This window comes from Bufo gargarizans, chromosome 5 (assembly GCF_014858855.1).
Source record: "Bufo gargarizans isolate SCDJY-AF-19 chromosome 5, ASM1485885v1, whole genome shotgun sequence".
NCBI classification, from domain to species: Eukaryota; Metazoa; Chordata; class Amphibia; order Anura; family Bufonidae; genus Bufo; species Bufo gargarizans.
In genome coordinates this window covers 201617626-201638197 of record NC_058084.1, presented here as the reverse complement: position 1 = coordinate 201638197, position 20572 = coordinate 201617626, and the positions used below count along the sequence as shown (strand labels likewise).

General features: G+C 42.0%; 1 protein-coding gene across 1 annotated transcript in view; it reads right to left on the bottom strand.

Annotated features, from left to right (window-relative positions):
* CPNE4 (copine 4) overlaps positions 1–20572 on the bottom strand; it is a 479073-nt gene that overhangs the window by 455353 nt on the left and 3148 nt on the right. The window contains exons 3-4 of the mRNA XM_044295448.1: positions 16110–16209; positions 14312–14498 (exon numbers count right to left, since the gene is read on the bottom strand). Of these exons, the coding sequence (XP_044151383.1) occupies positions 14312–14498; positions 16110–16209 (287 nt within the window). The remainder of the gene's footprint in view (positions 1–14311; positions 14499–16109; positions 16210–20572) is intronic.

Here is a 20572-nt window from a genome sequence, read left to right as displayed (position 1 = left end):
TGTTCAGAAATAGAGACGGCAAACAAGCTAGGTATTCAGGGAGAGAATGCGTCTGTTTTCATAACATTTTCTATGCCAAAGAAGTACCATTTTGTTATATAATTTAAATAAGAGTTATACGGCTTACACATATGTAAAAATAGTCTTTTGGTCAAATGTCCTGGCAACTATCTATAAAACACTAATGAAAAATCCAATGACAATACAATGTTTATGGATCCATATATCATGACTCGTGGATCCATCATTCTGAGCAATTAAGTTATTAACTTATCTTCATAGTAGATTCAATAAGTTTTTTATGTTGTTCTATTTGTCTGTTATTCCTATGAGCAGTTTATAAATGAATTGCCAACAATCTGCAATAGGTCTACTATTTGGTTACTACTGTAGTAGTCCAGACCTGGGGTACTGTAAATTGTATATTGTTATGTATAATTTATTTTATTGTTTTACTTCTGACCATAGCTACAAGCACAGAATGGATGGTAAAAGTTGTCAAGTAACGGGGTTAACTGGGCTGGACCTGCTCCCTGCCAAGAAGGGTAGTTCATGTGTAGGTACAGAGAAGAGAGTAAGCAACCTGCAAAGATCTTGCTCCTGTTACTTAATCTCCAGAGGGATCTAAGTTATAAAGCCTAAAGCTTGACAGCAGAGTGAACAGCTCTAACCAGCATCTACAGACATTGCTGTAAGGTAGGGGACTATGGCTAAGACACCTATCACCCAGAACCTTACTAGGCCAGAACAACCTCAGTGCTTAACTGCAGCCATCCAAACTGCCTCCTGATTCCTTGCTGGTGCCAGAAAGAATTGCACTTGGAAACTGCTGCTACTGAGTGCATTTGAAGTTCTACATTGCATTTGCATTAAAAAATATTATTGTTACATTTGAAGGGGTTATCCAATAGTAGAAATACCCCCCAAAATAACCGGGCCACTCCTTTACTACCTGGTCACCTGCGTTCCTCCGGATCCCTGCACGGTCGCCGCTGCATCTCCTTGGGTGAGGCTAGGGAGGCGGGTGACCGTGCAATGGGAGATGCAGCGGTGGCTGTGCAGGGATCCGAAGGGACAAGGTTGCCAGAGACCGGGTAAGTATTGTCTATAGGAGGGGCCCGAGCATTGTGGGGGTATTTCTACTATTGGATAATCCCTTTAACTCTGGCCTCCTTCTTCAGTAACTTGCTTTCACTGCACAGATCCTCAGGGAACAATGGCCTAAGGTATACCGTCACACATTTCATCAGGGCCACTACCAATCCATTCCTCTACACTATCTCATCAAGTGGTCACAGCACTACCAGTAACACTAGTGTATTTTGATTCACTTTGTGATGTGTCTCAATACCTCTAGTGTCCTGGTTCATTCTGTTAGTTATATGTTCCTATAACGCTGCTGTTTTCTTGTTTGCTGTCTTTGCGATGGTTCTCTATAACACCAGTGTATCTTGATTCACTTTCTTTGAAAAGTCTCTCTATATTGTAACTTTTCCAATCTGCTGTCCTTATGATGTCTCTATAACACTAATGTCTTCTGGTTTACTATATTTTTTATGGTTTTCTATAACACTATTGTAATTTGATTCACTTTCTTTGTGATGTGTTTCTATAATGATAGTTATCGTAAATTATAAAAAAAAGGCAGAAAATTTAATATACTAACAAAAAAAACAACAACACTTATCTCTCCAACCCCCCTCCTTTCCAGCACAGAAGGTCCAGCAGTTCTCCTTATTATGTTTTTCCTGATCAGCCAGGATGTGATAACTGCAGTTGATGAGTGCCCTTAGCAGTCACATGTCATATTTCTGGCATAACCACTGAGTGATGAAACATGATACAATAGTAGGGCATATGACCACTGAGGTCACTTGCTAGCTACATCATGCACGTGCTGGCTGCTTGTCAATGAAAATCAGGGGGAAGGCTGATTTACCTCCTGGTATAGCTGTTTTATTAGATGTGCAAATTGTGGGTTGTCTGCCATCTTGATTCCTTTTTCCCTAAGGTAAGGTTTTCCAAATTAATGTTTATATATAAAAGAAAACGTAACAAATGACACTGCTAGAATATTGGTGGTGAGTTAGCAATATGTGTAGGGATGAGCGAACCCGTGGAAGTTCGGGTTCACGGGTTCAAACAAACTTCAGTTTATTATTTTCATTTCAATATGGTTATAACAGAAAATAATAGCATTCTTAAGACAGAATGCTAAGTAAAATGGCCATTGAGTACAGTTCAGCGAACCCGAACCCAGACTTTTTCACTGAAGTTCAGGTTCGGATTTGGTGTTCGAGGGATTTTATTATTTTCCATTATAACATGGTTATAACTGAAAATAATAGCATTCTTAAGACAGAATGCTAAATAAAATGGCTACTGAGGGGTTAAAAAGTAATAAAATAAAACTCACCTTATCCACTTGATCGAGCGGCCGGTATCCTCCTCTTTCTTCTTTCTGCAGGACCCGCAAAAGGACCTGTGATTATGTCACTGCACTCACCATGTGGTGAGTGCAGTGACGTCACCGCAGGTCCTTCTATCTTCATTCAGCAGGACCTGCGATGACATTACCATGCTCACCATGTGGTGAGAGCGGTGATGTCATCGCAGGTCCTTTTGCAGGTCCTGTAGAAAGAAGAAGATACCGGCTGTGCAATCAAATGGATGAGGTCAGTTTTTTTTAAATTATTTTTAATCCCTCAATGGCCATTTTATTTAGCATTCTGTCTTAAGAATCATGTTATAATGGAAAATAATAAAATCACCCGAACACAGAACCCAAACCGAACTTCAGTGATAAAGTCCAGGTTTGGGTCCAGGTAAACGAACTTTGTAGTTCGGGTTCGCTCAACCCCAAATATGTGTAAAAAAAAATAGAGTGCTTCTTTAACAAATCTGTCCTATTTTGTCCATAACTTTGGAGATTAAATGAAAAGAGGGATAGGGGTACTAAAAGCAGCAAATTCCAAGTACCACTTTATACGTACAAGTCAGAGACAAAAAAATAAGACAAACTTTTTTTGTTGTTTTGTAAGATGTCGTGGAGTTAGCCATTTTTGGGATTTATTCTTACACATACTGTATGTGTTATTTCTTCAGTCAAAGGACAGAATTGTTTTATTGAGTGATGTTTCCCAAGTAGCTGAATCTGCTCAGTTCATACAGCAGAATGATTTCTATTGCAATATATATAATCATATAGCATAAGTCAGAAGGGAACGTCAGCTGAAGGTCATTCCTCACCTGGAGCTTACAACAATGGATGTTCCTGAAATAGAAGCAACTTCAAGTCTGAAAATTCATGAATATGTTACAACCCTGCTTATAGGTGCCTGCTTGCAGGTTGTGGGGCCATTTTACCAATACTTATCAAATATTTTAAGTGTATGAGTTATTTCTTGCAGTTTCTGTTGAGTACAGTATCTATACACAAAGACTGCAGCATCTCACATAGCTTGCATTATATTTGGTATAATATGAGAAAGATACATAGAGGGAGAGAGAGAGAGAACAAGACAAGACCCCCTGTAAAGTTTTAGGTATACAGTTGAAACTCGAAAAATTTGAATATCGTGCAAAAATCCATTTAGTTCAGTAATGCAAATTAAAAGGAATTTTGTGAAAAGGTTCAATATTCTAGGCTCAAAGTGTCACACTCTAGTCAGCTAATTAATCCATAACACCTGAGCAAAGAGGACCTCAAAATTGAGACTTTGGGGTTTCATAGGCTGTAAGCCATAATCATCCAAATTATAACAAATAAAGTCTTGAAATATCTCGCTTTGCATGTAATGAGTCTATCTCATATATTAGTTTCACCTTTTAAGTTGCATTACTGAAATAAATGAACTTTGCACGATATTCTAATTTTTCAAGTTTCACTTGTATGTATGTGCAGTACCCCGAGCAGGAGGTACAGTTCTTGCAAATTGTTTTCTTAATGTATGTTATGTCATTTTATGCTTTATATCTCCCGTATGGTAATGTATGGGTCTGAAGGACTTAACCAACTGTGCCATGACTCCTAGGGAAGCTGAGGTGTGGACTGTTAGCTGCACCCCTAGCTCAGTCTAATCTAAGATAGTCTAGTCTTAGCAGGGAAAGAGAGAGGAGGCAAAGTTAATTTGTGTCACTCTTCTGTTCTAGGCCTCCAACTACAGAGGCTAACGCTCTCTGCATGATCTACCAAGAGAGAACCATCTCTACATTCAGGAATGTAGCTACCATGGAAGCAGGGGAAGAAGCTGTTATGGGTTTCGAACTCAGGATAGGGCCCTGGAGAAAAATAAATGGATTTATTTTTAGGACCCAGGGAGCGGTGAGTATAGTTCTCCTAGTCCTAGCAATGGTATTACTCACCGTTTCCTATTCTTCTCTGTGTGCCTGCACTGCACTAAGTCCTGACAGTGCACATCTTCAGGGAAGGACGTAGTGTGTGTAGGAGTGCGCTATGACCTGATGCTGTGCAATATCAGATCACAGTGTAGTGAGTGCCTGAATGCAGTGTTGCACAAGAAGCAGAGGCACCGGCAAGAGGAGAAGATAGATGAGTATTTCATTTTTTGGTCCAGTCTCAGGTCTGAATCAAGGGGACTGAGGGGAGTGGCCCATTCAAAAATTTGCTGTGGGACCCAGTCAGTTCTAGTTATGCTACTGCTACACTGAAATACTCCTGGAGAGAAAGTGAAAAGAACTTCCAGAATCTGTAACAGCCAAGATAACCGAGTGGAATACTGCAAATACACCATCCACACTTAGATACAATCTGGTTGGCCAGTTCCCTAAATCTGCACACCGCAGTAGCATATTACTGTACCCATATATATGTACCTATAAAAAGCCATCTGGGAGATGATTTGCACTGTACATTATTGGAACCGTGTTCTAAGATTGTAAGCACCACACTCAATTTGCACTACAGTTCATTCAGTTAAATCTGTACTGGTTACTGTATCCTACGCCATACACTGGTCATCACACACCCTACACATCCTGCCGTGCACCCATACAAATGTCAACATCAAGAGCACCCCAAACTACCATCAATACTGAGGAGTTCCCTGAGGGGAAAAAAGAGAGTGCCGTCCTTTCACTGCACTGCCCTAGGGAGCAACAGTGTGAGGAAAGCCACTGTGATAGACTTTCTGTAGCCAGAGTCACTACCACTCCCACCCCCCTCCAGCTCCTCGGGGGATTGCTGCATATGCAGTGTTTTCCATATCTTATTTTATGCTTCTAAATAGGAATCTATGTCTATATTTCAACCCCCCACTTAAATGGCACATATCATTATACTATTCTGTATATGCAGGGTACAGGAGGCGACGGTGACTGAATACCACCCGTCTCTGAGGGAGCTAACGATGATTTATTCTCATGGTAATACAGTCTGTTCAAGGAACACAACACAGCCTGTTATATGTGGAGAGCCACCCTGTGGATGAACTTGGAAGAAAGAACCTTTTATTCAGAGAGTGACATTTGGCCTGTCAACTACACATAGTAACCTTAGGGTTAGATATTGGATGCTTACAGGTGTCTTTGCACCTCAAAACTCATTTGCACCAAGGGTACCCCAGCTAACACCAGGCAGGAGCCCCAAAGTCAGAGAGTCAGGGATGAAAAGGTGTGCCCTTCACATTACTGTACGGCCCAGTGAGCAACATAGCTAGGACAGTAAATAAGGGAGCAATAATTAACCATTTCTTTAATTAACAGTTTTTTTTAAATTGAGGCTTCAAATCAAATTCTAGTTGTTCATGTTGCTCCAGAAATTATCTGCTTGGCTGGCAATAACTCGTGAAGGAGCCAACATTACAGATATGTCCTTCCTTACCCTCCCACTTTTCTTGATATATGCTGAAATGAGTTGAAAAAGATGGTCATTTTGGGTCATTCATCTAAGAAAATCACAAGCTATGAACAAGGCAAGGAAAAACAGAACTGAACCTAGGGGTCTAGGGCAGTGAAAGGGTTGATGTCAGTATAACTGGTGGTCTAGGACAGTGTTTCTCAACTCAAGTTCTCATGACCCAACAGCATGTCATGTTTTCAGGATTTCCATAGCATAAAGCAGGTGATATCGTTATTGTCAATGCATTGGGACTTCACAAGTATTCATTCTGTGGGATTCCCTGGTCAGCAGGTTTGATTCCAGTATCTCTGGTGGTCTAGATTATTGAAGGGGTTGAAATGAGGATTCCTTGGAGAGCAGAGGATAGGCTAATGCTGCGTACCTAGGGCCCAGTTGTTATTCCCCTCTCCAATATTGTCTTGGATGTGTACCTTGCTGTTTATTCCTTGCACTAATCACATAGATGAGAGAGGGGATAGAGAAGATGGAGCAGCTGTAACTGTAAGACTGCAGCATCTCTTTATGATCAGGCAGAGCTGCTTTGGGAATACTCTGCCTAATCAGTATTAGGTTCCATTCACACGTCCGCAAATGGGTCTGCATCCGTTCTGCAATTTTGCGAAACGGGTGCAGAACCATTCATTCTCTATGAAGACAGAATGGATTCTGAGAGCACACTATGTGCCCTCTGCATCCGCATTTCCGGACAGCGCCCCCAATCTTCCAGTCCGCGGCTCCGGAAAAAAATAGAACATGTCCTATTTCTTGTCCTCAATTGTGCACAAAAATAAGCATTTTTATGGGGGTGCCGGCAGGGTGTATTGCGGATCCGCAATACACTACGGCCCTGTGAATGGGCCCTTAATGTGGTGAGAAGGGACTTTGCGTTCTCAGGCACAGGCACCCAGTCGCAATTGCGACATTGCAATTACTTAGACCCCTCTAGCTATGCACTGGTGCCATGTATTGGTGACATCCCACCAGCATCCCATTTTTAAAGGGTAGATGGATCCCAGTAAGGAGACATGCACACAAAGGTGCCATGTTTTGCAGTCCGCAAATTAGCAAATCTGCAAAACATGGATTTTACCCGTGTGCGTTCTTCAATTTGCAGAACGGAATGGGCAGCCGATTATAGAAATGCCTATTCTTGTCCACAAAATGGACAGGAATAGGAAATGATCTATAATTTTTGCAGGACCACGGAATGGAGCAACGTATGTGGGCCGCACACAGAGTCTGCATCTCTTGCGCCCCCCCCCCCCCCCCATTGAAGTGAATGGGTCCGCATCCCAGCCGCAAAAAATGCAGCTCGGATGCGGAACCAAACCACTTTCATGTGAATGCGCTCTAACAGAGAGAAGGGGACTTTATGTAACTTTGAAGGTGGTCAATGTGAGACTTAAATGTTAAATCATGAAAAGTGTTACGCAAATTATATTCTATTCCCTTATTTGAATCAAGTGCAGCAATTGTTAATTTAAGATGTCTTATACTGTATATTACTTGATCTTAAAATGTCTTCATCTAAATATAAAGCTAAGGAATTTGCAAAAATGTGAAAGGTGTGAATTTACAAGTCTGTGGCAGCTTACAGCGACTTGTCCTCAAATTCACACATCTACAAAGACACGAGGGAGCAGATCTTTAAATTGAGGTCTGGTTGCTCTAGGACGTGCTCAACGGTTAAGCTGCAGACTGAGCAAAGATGCGTCTAATGCACATCTACATAAAATATGACAACACAGTAAATAGAACAGAACAAGGTGAGAAATTCTTCATTAAAGTTTACAGTGTAAGGGTACGGCAAAACCTGTGGGATTTTTAGGCAGTTTTTTAAGCCAAAATCAGGAGTAAAAGAGAAGCCTTATCTGTCCTTTATAGGGGTGAGGGCCTGCTGCTGTTCTGACTATCTAAAACATTAGGGGCGAGGGCCTGCTGCTGATCTGACCCTCTAAAACATTATGGACGAGGGCCTGCTGGTGACCCTCTAAAACATTATGGGTGAGGGCCTGCTGCTGATCTGACCATCTAAAACATTAGGGGTGAGGGTCTGCTGCTGAGCTGACCCTCTAAAACATTATGGGTGAGGGCCTGCTGCTGATCTGACCATCTAAAACATTAGGACGAGGGCCTGCTGCTGATCTAACCATTTAAAACATTATGGGGGAGGGCCTGCTGGCGACCCTTTAAAACATTAGGGGTGAGGGTCTGCTGCTGACCCTCTAAAACATTAGGGTGTCGAGACACAGAAGTGGGATGGTTACGCTGATAATAGCAGCATTGCTGCTCACCATCTGTGTTGATTCCTCAAAATTGTGTAAAACCTCACAGAGGTCAGACATCCATGCCCACTTGTAGCTTTTGAAGAGCGGAAGCTGACTGGAAAGGTGACGTCCATGTTGCAGCTGGTATTCCACTACTGCCCTCTGCTGCTCACAAAGCCAGGCCAACATGTGGAACATGGAGTCCCAGCACGTGCTCACGTCGCACAACAGTTGGTGAGCTGGCAATTGCAAGTGCTGCTGCAGCATTGCCAGACCAGCAGCAGCTGTAAATGACTTTCGGAAATGGCCACTTTCACCAGTATCTCAGGCAAATTGGGTTAGGTTTTGATAAACCGCTGAACCACTAAGTTGAACACGTTAGTTAGGCATGGTATGTGTGTGAGCTTGCCGAGGTTCAAAGACGCCACCAAGTTACGGCCATTATCAGACACAACAATGCCTGGTTGTAGGTTTAGTGGCGAGAGCCACAGCTCAGTCTGGTTCCTTATACCCTGCCACAGCTCTGCGGCGGTGTGCTGTTTGTCACCTAAGCAAATTAGTTTCAGCACGACCTGTTGCCGCTTCCCCACTGAATTGCTACACTGCTTCCAGCTAATGACTGATGGCTGACTGGTGCTGCAAGATGAGAATTCAGAGGTGGAAGTGGAGAAGGAGGTGGAGAGGGTTGCAGCCACTAATGTAGGTGGTGGCGGAAATCCTGATAAAAGTAGGGCCCGCAATCTTTGGCATCGGTAGCGCCTGCACCATCCCAGGGTACGACTTGCTCCCGGCCCCCACAACGTTCACCCAGTGTGCCGTCAGGGAATGTAGCGTCCCTGTCCAAAAGCGCTTGTCCATGTGTCAGTCGTTAAGAGGACCTTCCCAGTAACTGTGTTGGTCAGGGCATGGGTGATGTTACGGGACACATGCTGGTGTAAGGCGGGGACGGCATACCGGGAAAAATAGTGGCAGCTGGGAACTGAGTAAGAAGGGACGGCGACCGCCATCAGGCTGCGGAAAGCCTCCGTGTCCACAAGCCTAAATGGCAACATTTCCAGGGCTAGTAATTTGGTAAGGTCAGCATTTAGTGCTATGGGTGCATGGCTGGGTATTTGCGCTTTCGTTCAAAGGCCTGGGGTATGGACATCTGTACGCTGCGCTGGGACACAGAAGTGGATGTGCTAGATGATTGTGCTTGCGAAAGTCCAGGTGCAGGGCGGGAGGCATCCGGGCCTGCGTCTTGGACAGGGGATTGTCCAGCATGTAACAAAGGGGAAGAGGAGGCAGTGGTGTGACCCGCAGACACTGATTGTGGACCCAGGCGTTCGGCCCACCTATTAGGGTGCTTTGATGCCATGTGGCAGATCATGCTGGGGGTGGTGAGGTTGCTCATGTTCACGCAATTGCTAACTTTGGTACGGCACAGGTTGCAAATGACAATTCTTTTATCGTCCGCACTTTCTTTAAAAAAGTGCCAGACTGCTCCTTGGCAAGGTAGATTGCCGCAAGGGGGTGCTCCGGGGAACAGTTGTGGGCCTCTTTGGTGTGGCCTGCCTTCTTCCTTTTGCCACCCCACTGCCTCTTCCAGCTTGTTGCGGTGCTGCAGATTCCTCCCCCTCTGTTCTGCTGTCCTCTCTCGGCTTGCCACCTTCCCAGGTTGGGTCAGTGATTTCATCATCCACCACCTCCTCTTTCTCACTCTGGTCATCCTCCTGACTTGTTGAACTAACAAGAACCTCACTTATTGACAACTGTGTCTCATCCTCATCATCCACCGTGAAACACTAATTGCCATTCCCCACCGTCATCTTTTTCTGACTGCGGATGCTCAAGAGTGCACAAGATCTCCTCATGTCCCTCTTCAAGCAGGCTTTGTGAGAGGGCCAAATCAAGGAATGGCGATGAAAAGAGCTCCTCGGAATATCTGAGTGTGGGATCACTTGTTTGCCAAGACTCTCCATGGTGGGAGGAAGGAGGATCAGGGTGGGGATTCTGTTGACCAGACTCTTGGATACTGAGACTGTACTTTGTGGAAGACAGGGTGGTGCTTAACCGACTGGAAGCAGTATCTGCTGCAATCCAAACGACCACCTGGTCGCACTCGTGTGACTTCAAGAGTGGTGTCCTGTGCCGCCCTGCAAACTGGGACATGAAACTCGGTATTGTGGATTAGTGTATTTTTTGTGGTCTGGCAGCAGGCACAATTTCACCGCACCCAAGGCCACGGCCTATTCGTGCACCATCAGCAGCACTGCCACTTCCCCGTCCCTTACTGCTTGCCTTGAGCATATTAAATGGTATATATGCTTGCCATTATGTCACAAGTACAGTAGCGCATGTTTTGTAAGTGTATGCGCAAATAAATTAAACTGAATGTTACTGATATTTAGGATGTGCAAACTTTACACAGGAGATGTAGCGCAGGTAATGTCGCTGTTAGTTCTGGACGTTTTATGTCAAGTGCATAAAAAAATTATAAACATAAAAATTATTTATTTTAAAAGATGTGCTGCTCTGAAGATTACCAAGAAATGCAGCTTCTTCATTCTGGAAGGTGTAGAGTACCAGAGTTTCAGACAGCGCCAATTCCACTAATCTTTTCTCTTTTCATACCGTACATGAGATGCCAGTAAAATGGGTAAAGAGAGTCTGTCATCTGGAAATTCTCTGTTAAACCAGCTGAGAGGACTATGCAGGGACCTGGCCCTGTCAATCAAGAAGGAGAGGGAGTGGCAGGAAGCAGGAGGAGCAAGGGTGTCCATGACTTGGGCCACCCTTGGGGCACTTAAAGGGAACCTGTCATCAACTTTATGCTGCCTATACTAACGGCAGTATAAAGTAGAGACAGGTAAGTTTTTTCAGTGTTCTGTCATTTAAAAGTTAAAAGTAAGTGGTTGCCGAGAACCAACATCACAATCATTGCAGATTGGGCCTTGAAAAGAGTCACGGCCACCTGAGAAGAGTCATGGTTACTCATGACTTCCTGCTATTCCTGCCCACTTGCTGATGATTGACAGTCTTCTACCTAGATTTCTCTCTTTCTATCTAGGAGAGAACTGCCAATCATCAGCAGATGGGCGGGGAGAGCAGGAGATTATGAATAACCATGACTCTTCTCAAGTAGATTTGACTCTTTTCAAGGCCCATGCTGCAATGATTATGATGCTGGTTCTCGGAAGCCACTTACTATTAGCTCATGAGTGACACACCGCTGAAATCAGCATTTCTGTCACTATTTGATGCTGTCCTCAGTGAGGTCAGCATAAAGTTGATAACAGATTCCCTTTAACTGTTCATTTACAAAGTACTTTTTCTCCATAATGAAGCAACAGATTGCCAAGTGAAATATAGCATTACATTCAGCGGAGCTAGCCCTACAATACACGTTCTCTGGGTTAACAGTGAATTTTTCAATCAACAGATTCCCCTTAAAAATAAAATCCCCCTTCAATATATTTAATATATTTTCATATATTTTTTCTCCACTATGTTTTGGGATAACCTCTTGTTCCACGGAATGTTCTCCTAAAACTAGGACAATGCTCAATGAAAAGGCCAACGCCTCAAATGTCAACATAGCAGTTATCATTCTGATTATCAGATTGACTATTTCATGAATATTACAACTCAACTGATATGTTTATTTAAAAGTGGAATTGCTTCCGAGTATGGGAATAGGGTATAAAGGAGACATTATCAGTTAAACATATTCAATGCGTATTATACATTTCCCAGAATTGACAGCAACATCAATCAGTTAGAATCTACATTGGCTAATTTCTTCCAATCTCTTCAATATGACACTTCTATCTTTTAAGACTGAATGATGACTGAAAGATAGTGGGTATTGAATGATGTATATACCATAATTAACTGCAGTAATTGATGCTAAAAACAGCTTGAAAGGTAAGATAACCCCTTTACAGACTGTACTGTTCTCACTCTAGTCTTGAAAAAATTGCCTCATTTCTATCCAATCTCCTTTGCCGAGTTCTATATGGTATAGGTAATTTTATTTAATAAAGGCACATTCTTACATTTCACAGGGCTGCTACCATTCTATTGAAGCCAACACGCATAGAACATTTTTACTCAGGATTCCCAGCTGTGTTGGCTTTTCATTTTGGATGAAATCTACTACAAGGTACCAGGAATCCCACTTTTTCCACGCAATAATAAGGCTCTCTTTCATTCCTGCAGAGTATGCAGAAACCAAGGCAGATAAGAGAACGCTTCCTCAAAGACCCCATCACTCCTGTAAAGCTGGGGTTTTCATCCTTGACAAAAGACAGGGATGAGAAGCAAGTGCTGTGAACTCTCAATAAATTCTAACAAGTTACAATAATGCTTCAAGATGGGGGAAACGTGTATTTTAATGATATTCCTTCAATTAAACAGATTGTGAATGCTCCTGGTGACACTCAAAATGATGTACAATCTCTATTTCCAGTGCGTTCCATTTTTTTTTTCGAAGAATGAGAAATATACAGCACAAGACAAGGAACATGAATATTTTTCCGGTAAGGAGGCTGATTAAATGTGACAAGTATCTTTACCAAAAATGAATGATAATAGCATCACATGGGGGAAGACACAAATAATTTCAACAGCAAGAAAAGGAAATCATTTCTAACGTGATTCAGAGGGAAGCTTCTTTCATTGCTTAGATACAGATTAGCTATTTTATAATGTATTGGTTTGCCCAGTGTATTATTTGAATAATTTACAACATGTATGAACAGTATAGGACTTTTCTAACAGATCTCTTCAGAGTGGATGGATTCTTGGTGGGGTTAATACTTACTAGTCCCTGCTACTGGATTCTGGCTTTATAACTTCACGGCCGCCGGGTCTCTGGGAATCAACATCCTGTTGACGGTCATCAGGTGAACCATGAGTGACAGATCACTACTGTGGTCTCACGGATAGTGTTGCAGAAAGCTGGAACTTATAAATAAACATCTGACTGGCTTGATCCCAAACTAAGGAGCATATGGGTGAGCCCTATAAAACCCCTAGAGCTCTCCCTGACTGCTATGCCCATGCAAAGGTTTTTATGGTAGACAATTGCATGCCCACGTACCTAATACTATGTGACACCTGAAAACACTATAATAGTGAGGGGACACGACCACCGGCTCCCTGCACTTAATACGGACGGAGTCAGGGTCACCTAGAATCAAGCCAGCAAGGAAACACAAATAAAGAAAACAGACTATCTGAGGAATCAGCAGAAGCAGCATCCAGCAGTGAACAACTCATTCAGGAAGACGTATAAACCACAAAGTGAGGCAGTATGGGAGGGAATATAAAGGGAGACAATTAGTGTAAATAGGTGACAGCTGGGAGAAGGAAAGGAGATGATAAAGTGAAACCAAAACAAAGAACGTCATGCAAGAGGTAGAGAAGAATGTCTAACAGACCTTCTCACAGAACTGGCGGTGACATGTGGCCAGTGACTGGCTACAGAGGTCAAGAGACGCTCTTCAACAGGATGTTGATTCCCAGAGACCCAGGACTTGCGGAGGCAGCCATCTAGCGATGCATCTGGAACCCAGCAGTGGGGAGCAGGTAAGTATGAACCCCACCACAGGGACAGACCTCTGTTAAAAAAGTTTAGTCTTGGATAACCCCTTTAACCTTTGTTTTCGAGAAGGAACTATTAATCAATGAAAATGTTTTTGTTGCATTAGTTGTCCAGTTTATGAGCTCTATTATTCAAGAGGTCTTAAAGTGAATGCTACCCCTTGAGCACAATTTTTTTTCCATACCTAGGTTCAAAAGTAACCTACATAGTCATACAGCTAAATGGGTTTTCCCGGTGCTCAGGATAGATCATCAATATCTGATCTTTTGGGGCCCCAACCTCCACCGATTAGCTGTTTCCTTCAGCCTCTAGTGCAGGAACTAGCACTTGAAATGTAGCAGAAAGCACAGCTCTTTCCAGTCTAGCTGTGTTTGTATTTTTTTTATTACTTACACTAAACATCATGACCTGCCTCATTTTTATATAAATGTCAAACCAGTAAAAATGTATTCTCATCTGTAATAATAACCTTGTATCAGTATTTAATGTATTACAATGTTATAGATAAAGGGTTGTGTATTTCACTGTTACCGTACATACTGTCATTTTTCCTGGCTTCAAATGGAAAGCAAATGAGAATGCGTTCTGTACTCTTACCTCAAACCACTGCCCGTGCGACTGCATTTTCAGGATTACACAGGGATCTGGTTTGGAGAGCGCATCTCTGTCCAATATCCCCTTACAAGAAACTCTCAATTCCACTTTAGTGAGACACGGACTGTTGAAGATCCCAAGGGTGTTGGCTGCTGATTCATATATGTTGCTCATCTTTTTAATTGTATACCTAAATAAAGAAAATGTATGTTATTTTCAGAATAACCACTTCCTTGTACTTCTGCATGAATTTTACAGATGCAAAGAGAAATTGCCTGACCCTGTCATCCGTGTTTACACCTCTAACTTAATATAGCAGCATTGAATTAAAAAGACTGAATGCTTTAAATCAGTCAAGTCTACAGACGTTTTCTCAAAAATGTATGTATTTACATGAGAATGACTATTTACCCTTGAGAATTGGTGGACAACAGCAAAGAAAACAAGATCTGAATGAGTTATTAATCAAGAAGCAATCATCCTTGTATAGGAATTAGATAAAATTTACAAAAATTGCAGAGTGGCATTGCAACTGGATAAAGGAGACACTGAAAATATTTACAGTTTAACCCCTCAACAGTCACATAAAAATTGGAAAAACCCTTCTGAAAATGTCACCTTTATATTGTAAATTTTGACTTTATGCCTGTATAGCTGGCACATAATTCTGGGGGCACAAGTGCATTGGAGCTGTGATCATGCTATGCTATGATTCTGGTCTTATTTTAAAGCCTAGGCTGTCAGCTGTCAGAAAAGTCTTATATCCCTGGCTGTTATCAAGCCCCAAGGGGATAAAGACGGCCTCCCGCTCCCCCTGCTCAGCTTTGCTTGGTTGTGATCTGTTAGTGCCTGTTCTTAAAACCTGAGCAGAGCTTGGGGAAAACTGTTAAAGGGTTAAGGGAATGCAAGAACTAGATTAAGGCAAGCATGAAAGAGATATTTATATATATATATATATTTTTTTTTTTTTTCGTTTTTTCGTTTTCATTTTTCTACCCTATCTTCCTTGAGCCATAACTTTTGTTCACATAGCTGTATTTTTTTGTGGGACAAGTTGTACTTTCTTATGTCACCATTTAATATAGCATACAATGTAATGGGAAGTGGGGGAAAAAAACAAAACACTTTTATGGGTTTTGTTCCCAAGGAGTTTCCTTTGTATCAAAACTGACCTGTGCTCTTCATTCTCTGAGTCAGTATGATTACAATTATACCACATATGTATAGTTTTTTTTCATGTCTAAATAGTGTAAAAATAAATTAAAACTTTGAAAAATTAATTATTTTTCTTTACATTGCCATATTCTGACCCCTGTTACTTTGTAATAGTGATACCTACTGAGCTGTGTGGGGTCTAATTTTTGTGGGACAATCCTTAGATTTTATTAATATCATCTTAGAGTGTGTGTGACTTTTTGATCACATCTTATTACATTTTTTGGGTAAGAGAAGCAATGAAAATATAGCAAATTTGCTATTTTGACCTTTTTTTTTCCGCCATTCGCCATATTGAAAAATATTATTTATATTTTAATAATACGGGCGTTTTTGGATGTGGTGAGGGCCATGATGTTTATATTTTTTTATTTATGTATTTTTTTTTTTTTTTGAAGATCGTATATGACCATACAAAATATATATTTTTTAAATAACATTCAGAACAATCATGCGTCTTTGCTCATTTCTTATGTTGGCCTGATAACATAAGGATTGCCTGATAACATAAGGATTGAAATAAGAATTGCAGCTTCAATACCTTGAGACTTCTGGGTTTTTCACCCTTTAGATGCCGTGATCTCACTTGATCATGGCATCAAAAGACTTTAATGACCAGTTGGCATTATTGCTGGTTGTCTTCCTGGCCATTGCTGTTCTTATCAGAGTACAGGTCTTAATATAACCTTTAGCAATTGAATTCATTCTTATGGTTAACATACATAGTAATGATGAAGAAACCAGATCGTAACTGATTGGTTCTGTTCCAAATTTCACAAAAACTCATCTGCAAAGTTAACTTGAAGCTTTTCAGGTTTGCTTAAAAAAAAATCCAGTAAAACAGCACTCATATCTATTTCACTGCACATGTTGGGCTGGAAAAAGCCTGAGGGAATAAGAAGAATGCTCACATGACCCTGAGGAGAAGTAGGGAAGAGGGCTTGTCTTGATTGGCTCACGGGCTGACTGACAGCCTGGATGAGCCATTTAGTGGGGCAGCAATCAGAGAGGTGCCCGAGCAGAACATCATTCTATGTTGGATGGGTGTAGCAGTCTCTGGCAAAAAATTATCTTAGGGACACTGTACAGTCACAGTCAATGTTTTATTCTAATGTCAGGGACAGTGAAGGGAAAGACTAGAAAGAAGAATGATAAAAAAAAAAAATATATATATATATATATATATATATACAGTACAGACCAAAAGTTTGGACACACCTTCTCATTCAAAGAGTTTTCTTTATTTTTATGACTATGAAAATTGTAGATTCATCAAAACTAGATTCATCAAAACTATGAATTAACACATGTGGAATTATATACATAACAAAAAACTGTGAAACAACTGAAAATATGTCATATTCTAGGTTCTTCAAAGTAGCCACCCTTTGCTTTGATTACTGCTTTGCACACTCTTGGCATTCTCTTGATGAGCTTTAAGAGGTAGTCATCTGAAATGGTCTTCCAACAGTCTTGAAGGAGTTCCCAGAGATGCTTAGCACTTGTTGGCCCTTTTGCCTTCACTCTGCGGTCCAGCTCACCCCAAACCATCTCGATTGGGTTAAGTTCTGGTGACTGTGGAGGCCAGGTAATCTGGCGCAGCACCCCATCACTCTCCTTCATGGTCAAATAGCCCTTACACAGCCTGGAGGTGTGTTTGGGGTCATTGTCCTGTTGAAAAATAAATGATGGTCCAACTAAACGCAAACCGGATGGAATAGCATGCCGCTGCAAGATGCTGTGGTAGCCATGCTGGTTCAGTATGCCTTCAATTTTGAATAAATCCCCAACAGTGTCACCAGCAAAGCACCCCCACACCATCACACCTCCTCCTTCATGCTTCACGGTGGAAACTAGGCATGTAGAGTCCATCCGTTCACCTTTTCTGCGTCGCACAAAGACACGATGGTTGGAATCAAAGATCTCAAATTTGGACTCATCAGACCAAAGCACAGATTTCTACTGGTCTAATGTCCATTCCTTGTGTTATTTAGCCCAAACAAGTCTCTTCTGCTTGTTGCCTGTCCTTAGCAGTGGTTTCCTAGCAGATATTCTACCATGAAGGCCTGATTCACAAGGTCTCCTCTAGTCCAATTTTTCGGACTGACTGACCTTCATTTCTTAAAGTAATGATGGCCACTAGTTTTTCTTTACTTAGCTGCTTTTTCTTGCCATAATACAAATTCTAACAGTCTATTCAGTAGTACTATCAGCTGTGTATCCACCTGACTTCTCCACAACGCAACTGATGGTCCCAACCCCATTTATAAGGCAAGAAATCCCACTTATTAAACATGACAGGGCACACCTGTGAAGTGAAAACCAAAAGGTGCCTACTTTGAAGAACCTAGGATATGACATATTTTCAATTGTTTCACACTTTTTTTTTATGTATATAATTCCACGTGTTAATTCATAGTTTTGATGCCTTCAGTGTGAATCTACAATTTTCATAGTCATGAAAATAAAGAAAACTCTTTCAATGAGAAGGTGTATCCCAACTTTTTGTCTGTATATATATATATATATATATATATATATATATACTATATATTTAGAATAGGAAATTTGAGCAGGGAAAGCTTTCAGGGAGGAGTTGAGGCTGTTGAAACCTGGAATTTCTACATCGGCGTATTAACAGCTTATTGCCAGTACAACATGCTCCCAATAGCATTCTGTTGCAGAAAAATAATTGTACATTTTGTTTTTAATGCATCATATGTATCTGTGTTAAATGCGTTTCATTGTAGCAAAAGCATTTTCCAGCAATAACACCATCTGCTGCTGAGCAATTTTTTTTTCAGTGCATCATATCTGCGTTGAAATTAAATGCATTGCGTTGTACCAAAATCAATAATGCCATTTTTCTCTCAATGAAATTAAACACAAATTACGCTATACACAGAAATCAAACCACCTTCCCTAGTTATATTTTTGGTGTGGGGAGGGAGAGAGTGAGCAGTGGTAGTGACAGTGGCAGTCAGGGAAATTACAGAACAGTGAATCAGGAGGTGGGGGGCGAAGGTGCCCACCGTGACATATCAAAGTCTGCTGGCAGGGAAGGTGAGGACTATGATAATGATTGTGTGTTGAACAGGACTTGGTAGCCAGATCAAGGTGCCGATGTGGAGGAGAAAACATCTGAGAAGGGTGGTGGCTTCAGTGGTAATACAGAGTTGAGGAAATGTACGTCCAAAACTTCCAAAAGAACTTTCAGGGCCAGAACTGCTAATATTGTGGTCAGCTTGGGAACTGGTGATGCTAATAATCCTGTGGGCACGGGCTCAAAATGTGCCAGACCTACACCAAGCTCTTCTGCCACTGTGTGAGCAACTCTTATATGCAGGTTTTGCTCCACAAGGTCGGCACACAAAGCTACAACTGTGTGCAGGGGTGGACTAGCCATAGACCCTACAGGGAAATTTTCCAGTAGGCTGATGCCCATGGGGCCGTCCGAGTCCTCCTTAAGCCACCGACCTGGTACATATTGATCTGATGCTCTCAGTATTAATAAATTACTCATGAACCTTTTAATAGTGGTGATCCTTGGATAAGCTGACCAGAATGATGAGCTGTATACTTTCTTACACATTGAAGCAGTCTGATGATTACTGGATAGTCATGCTTTTAGAACCTCTCCTATCAAAGTAAAATGGGGGTATGTTTTCATAACAAATTACATTATTGCCAGCAAAGCCTGTGTACTCAGCTTGCCGCAACTTTTGGAGAAAAAACGCCCGCTGCCAGCGTGTCTGAAAGTGAGGCCTCTCTCCACCCCCCGCAGAGTCACTCACCTCCAGCCGCCCTCTCTACTGCTACAAGCAGCAGAAGCCACAGCAGCAGCAGACAGTTCAGTCTCCTTAACATGATACAGCAGTTTTTTTTACATACTGTGCCAGGCTAAGGCAAATCAGCAAACGGAGATCTACTATCTCAGTGTCAAGGTTCTACCTGGACTCTGGCCTGTCTCCAGCGCATACCCTGTTCTTTGACCCCATGGACTTCTGGAGAGACAGACTAGAACAGTGGCCCAAACTGGCCCAGTATGCTCTTTGTCTTCTTTCTTGCCGAGCTTCCAATGCTATATCGGAGGTTGTTTTCAACACCTCAGGGGGCATGGTGACACACAAACAGACCAAGTTTTCCTCTGCTAGTGTCGAAAACATCACTTTTGTCAAAATGAACAAAGCTTGGGTCCGGGAGGATTTTCATACTTTTCTAGCTGAGGACAATGAATTGCCACTGTTGTTGTCTGTCTGCCTTCCATCATGTTACTTGCCCTTAGGCAGAAACACTTCTGGCCAGTGTGGGGGGCCTGGTTTGATCCTTGCTATGGGGCCCTTACTTCTCTATGTACGCCACTGCTTGCCGACCATCATGTTCCCTATGGTGCTGCTGCTGCCATCATGCCACTGTCACCATCAGGCCACAGTCACTGTCTGCCTCCCAACATGTACCATATGGCGGCTGCTGCTGCCGCCACCACCGGGGTTGCTACTCCTTGCTTTTAATCCCCTACTGCCACCACTATCAATGCTACATATCCGCCACTACTACTGCTACTGCTATTAGCAATAAACAGCCGATCAACTGCCTTGTATGGTCACGTATTTCTTATTATAATTAACACTTGTGCTTGCATTAGTCCCACAGTAAGGTATAATTTTTTGGGAGGCTTGGTTCCAACAAGCCAGTCTCATAGTACCTCATAGTGTTCCTTCCAGGCATATTTCTACTCTGTCTAGATGAGGGGCGTTAACAGGGGATGTCTGTGCAGTACATTAAAAGTTTGTCTGGTGACAGAGGTCAGCAATCATCTCTGCACAGCACAATTTCACATACAGTAAGCAATGTTAACAGACCAGTGAGGAACAACAGAACTGTACTTACTGAACCAACAAAAAAATTAAAGGATGTTTGTGTATTTGTTACTTTGTACAAAATGTATCTGCTTTATTCACATCTTTTCTTGAATAGTGAATAATTTGACAACTGGGCGTTACCATTCTTTTTGTCTATAGGGTATGCATCTACTTACTTACTCTGACA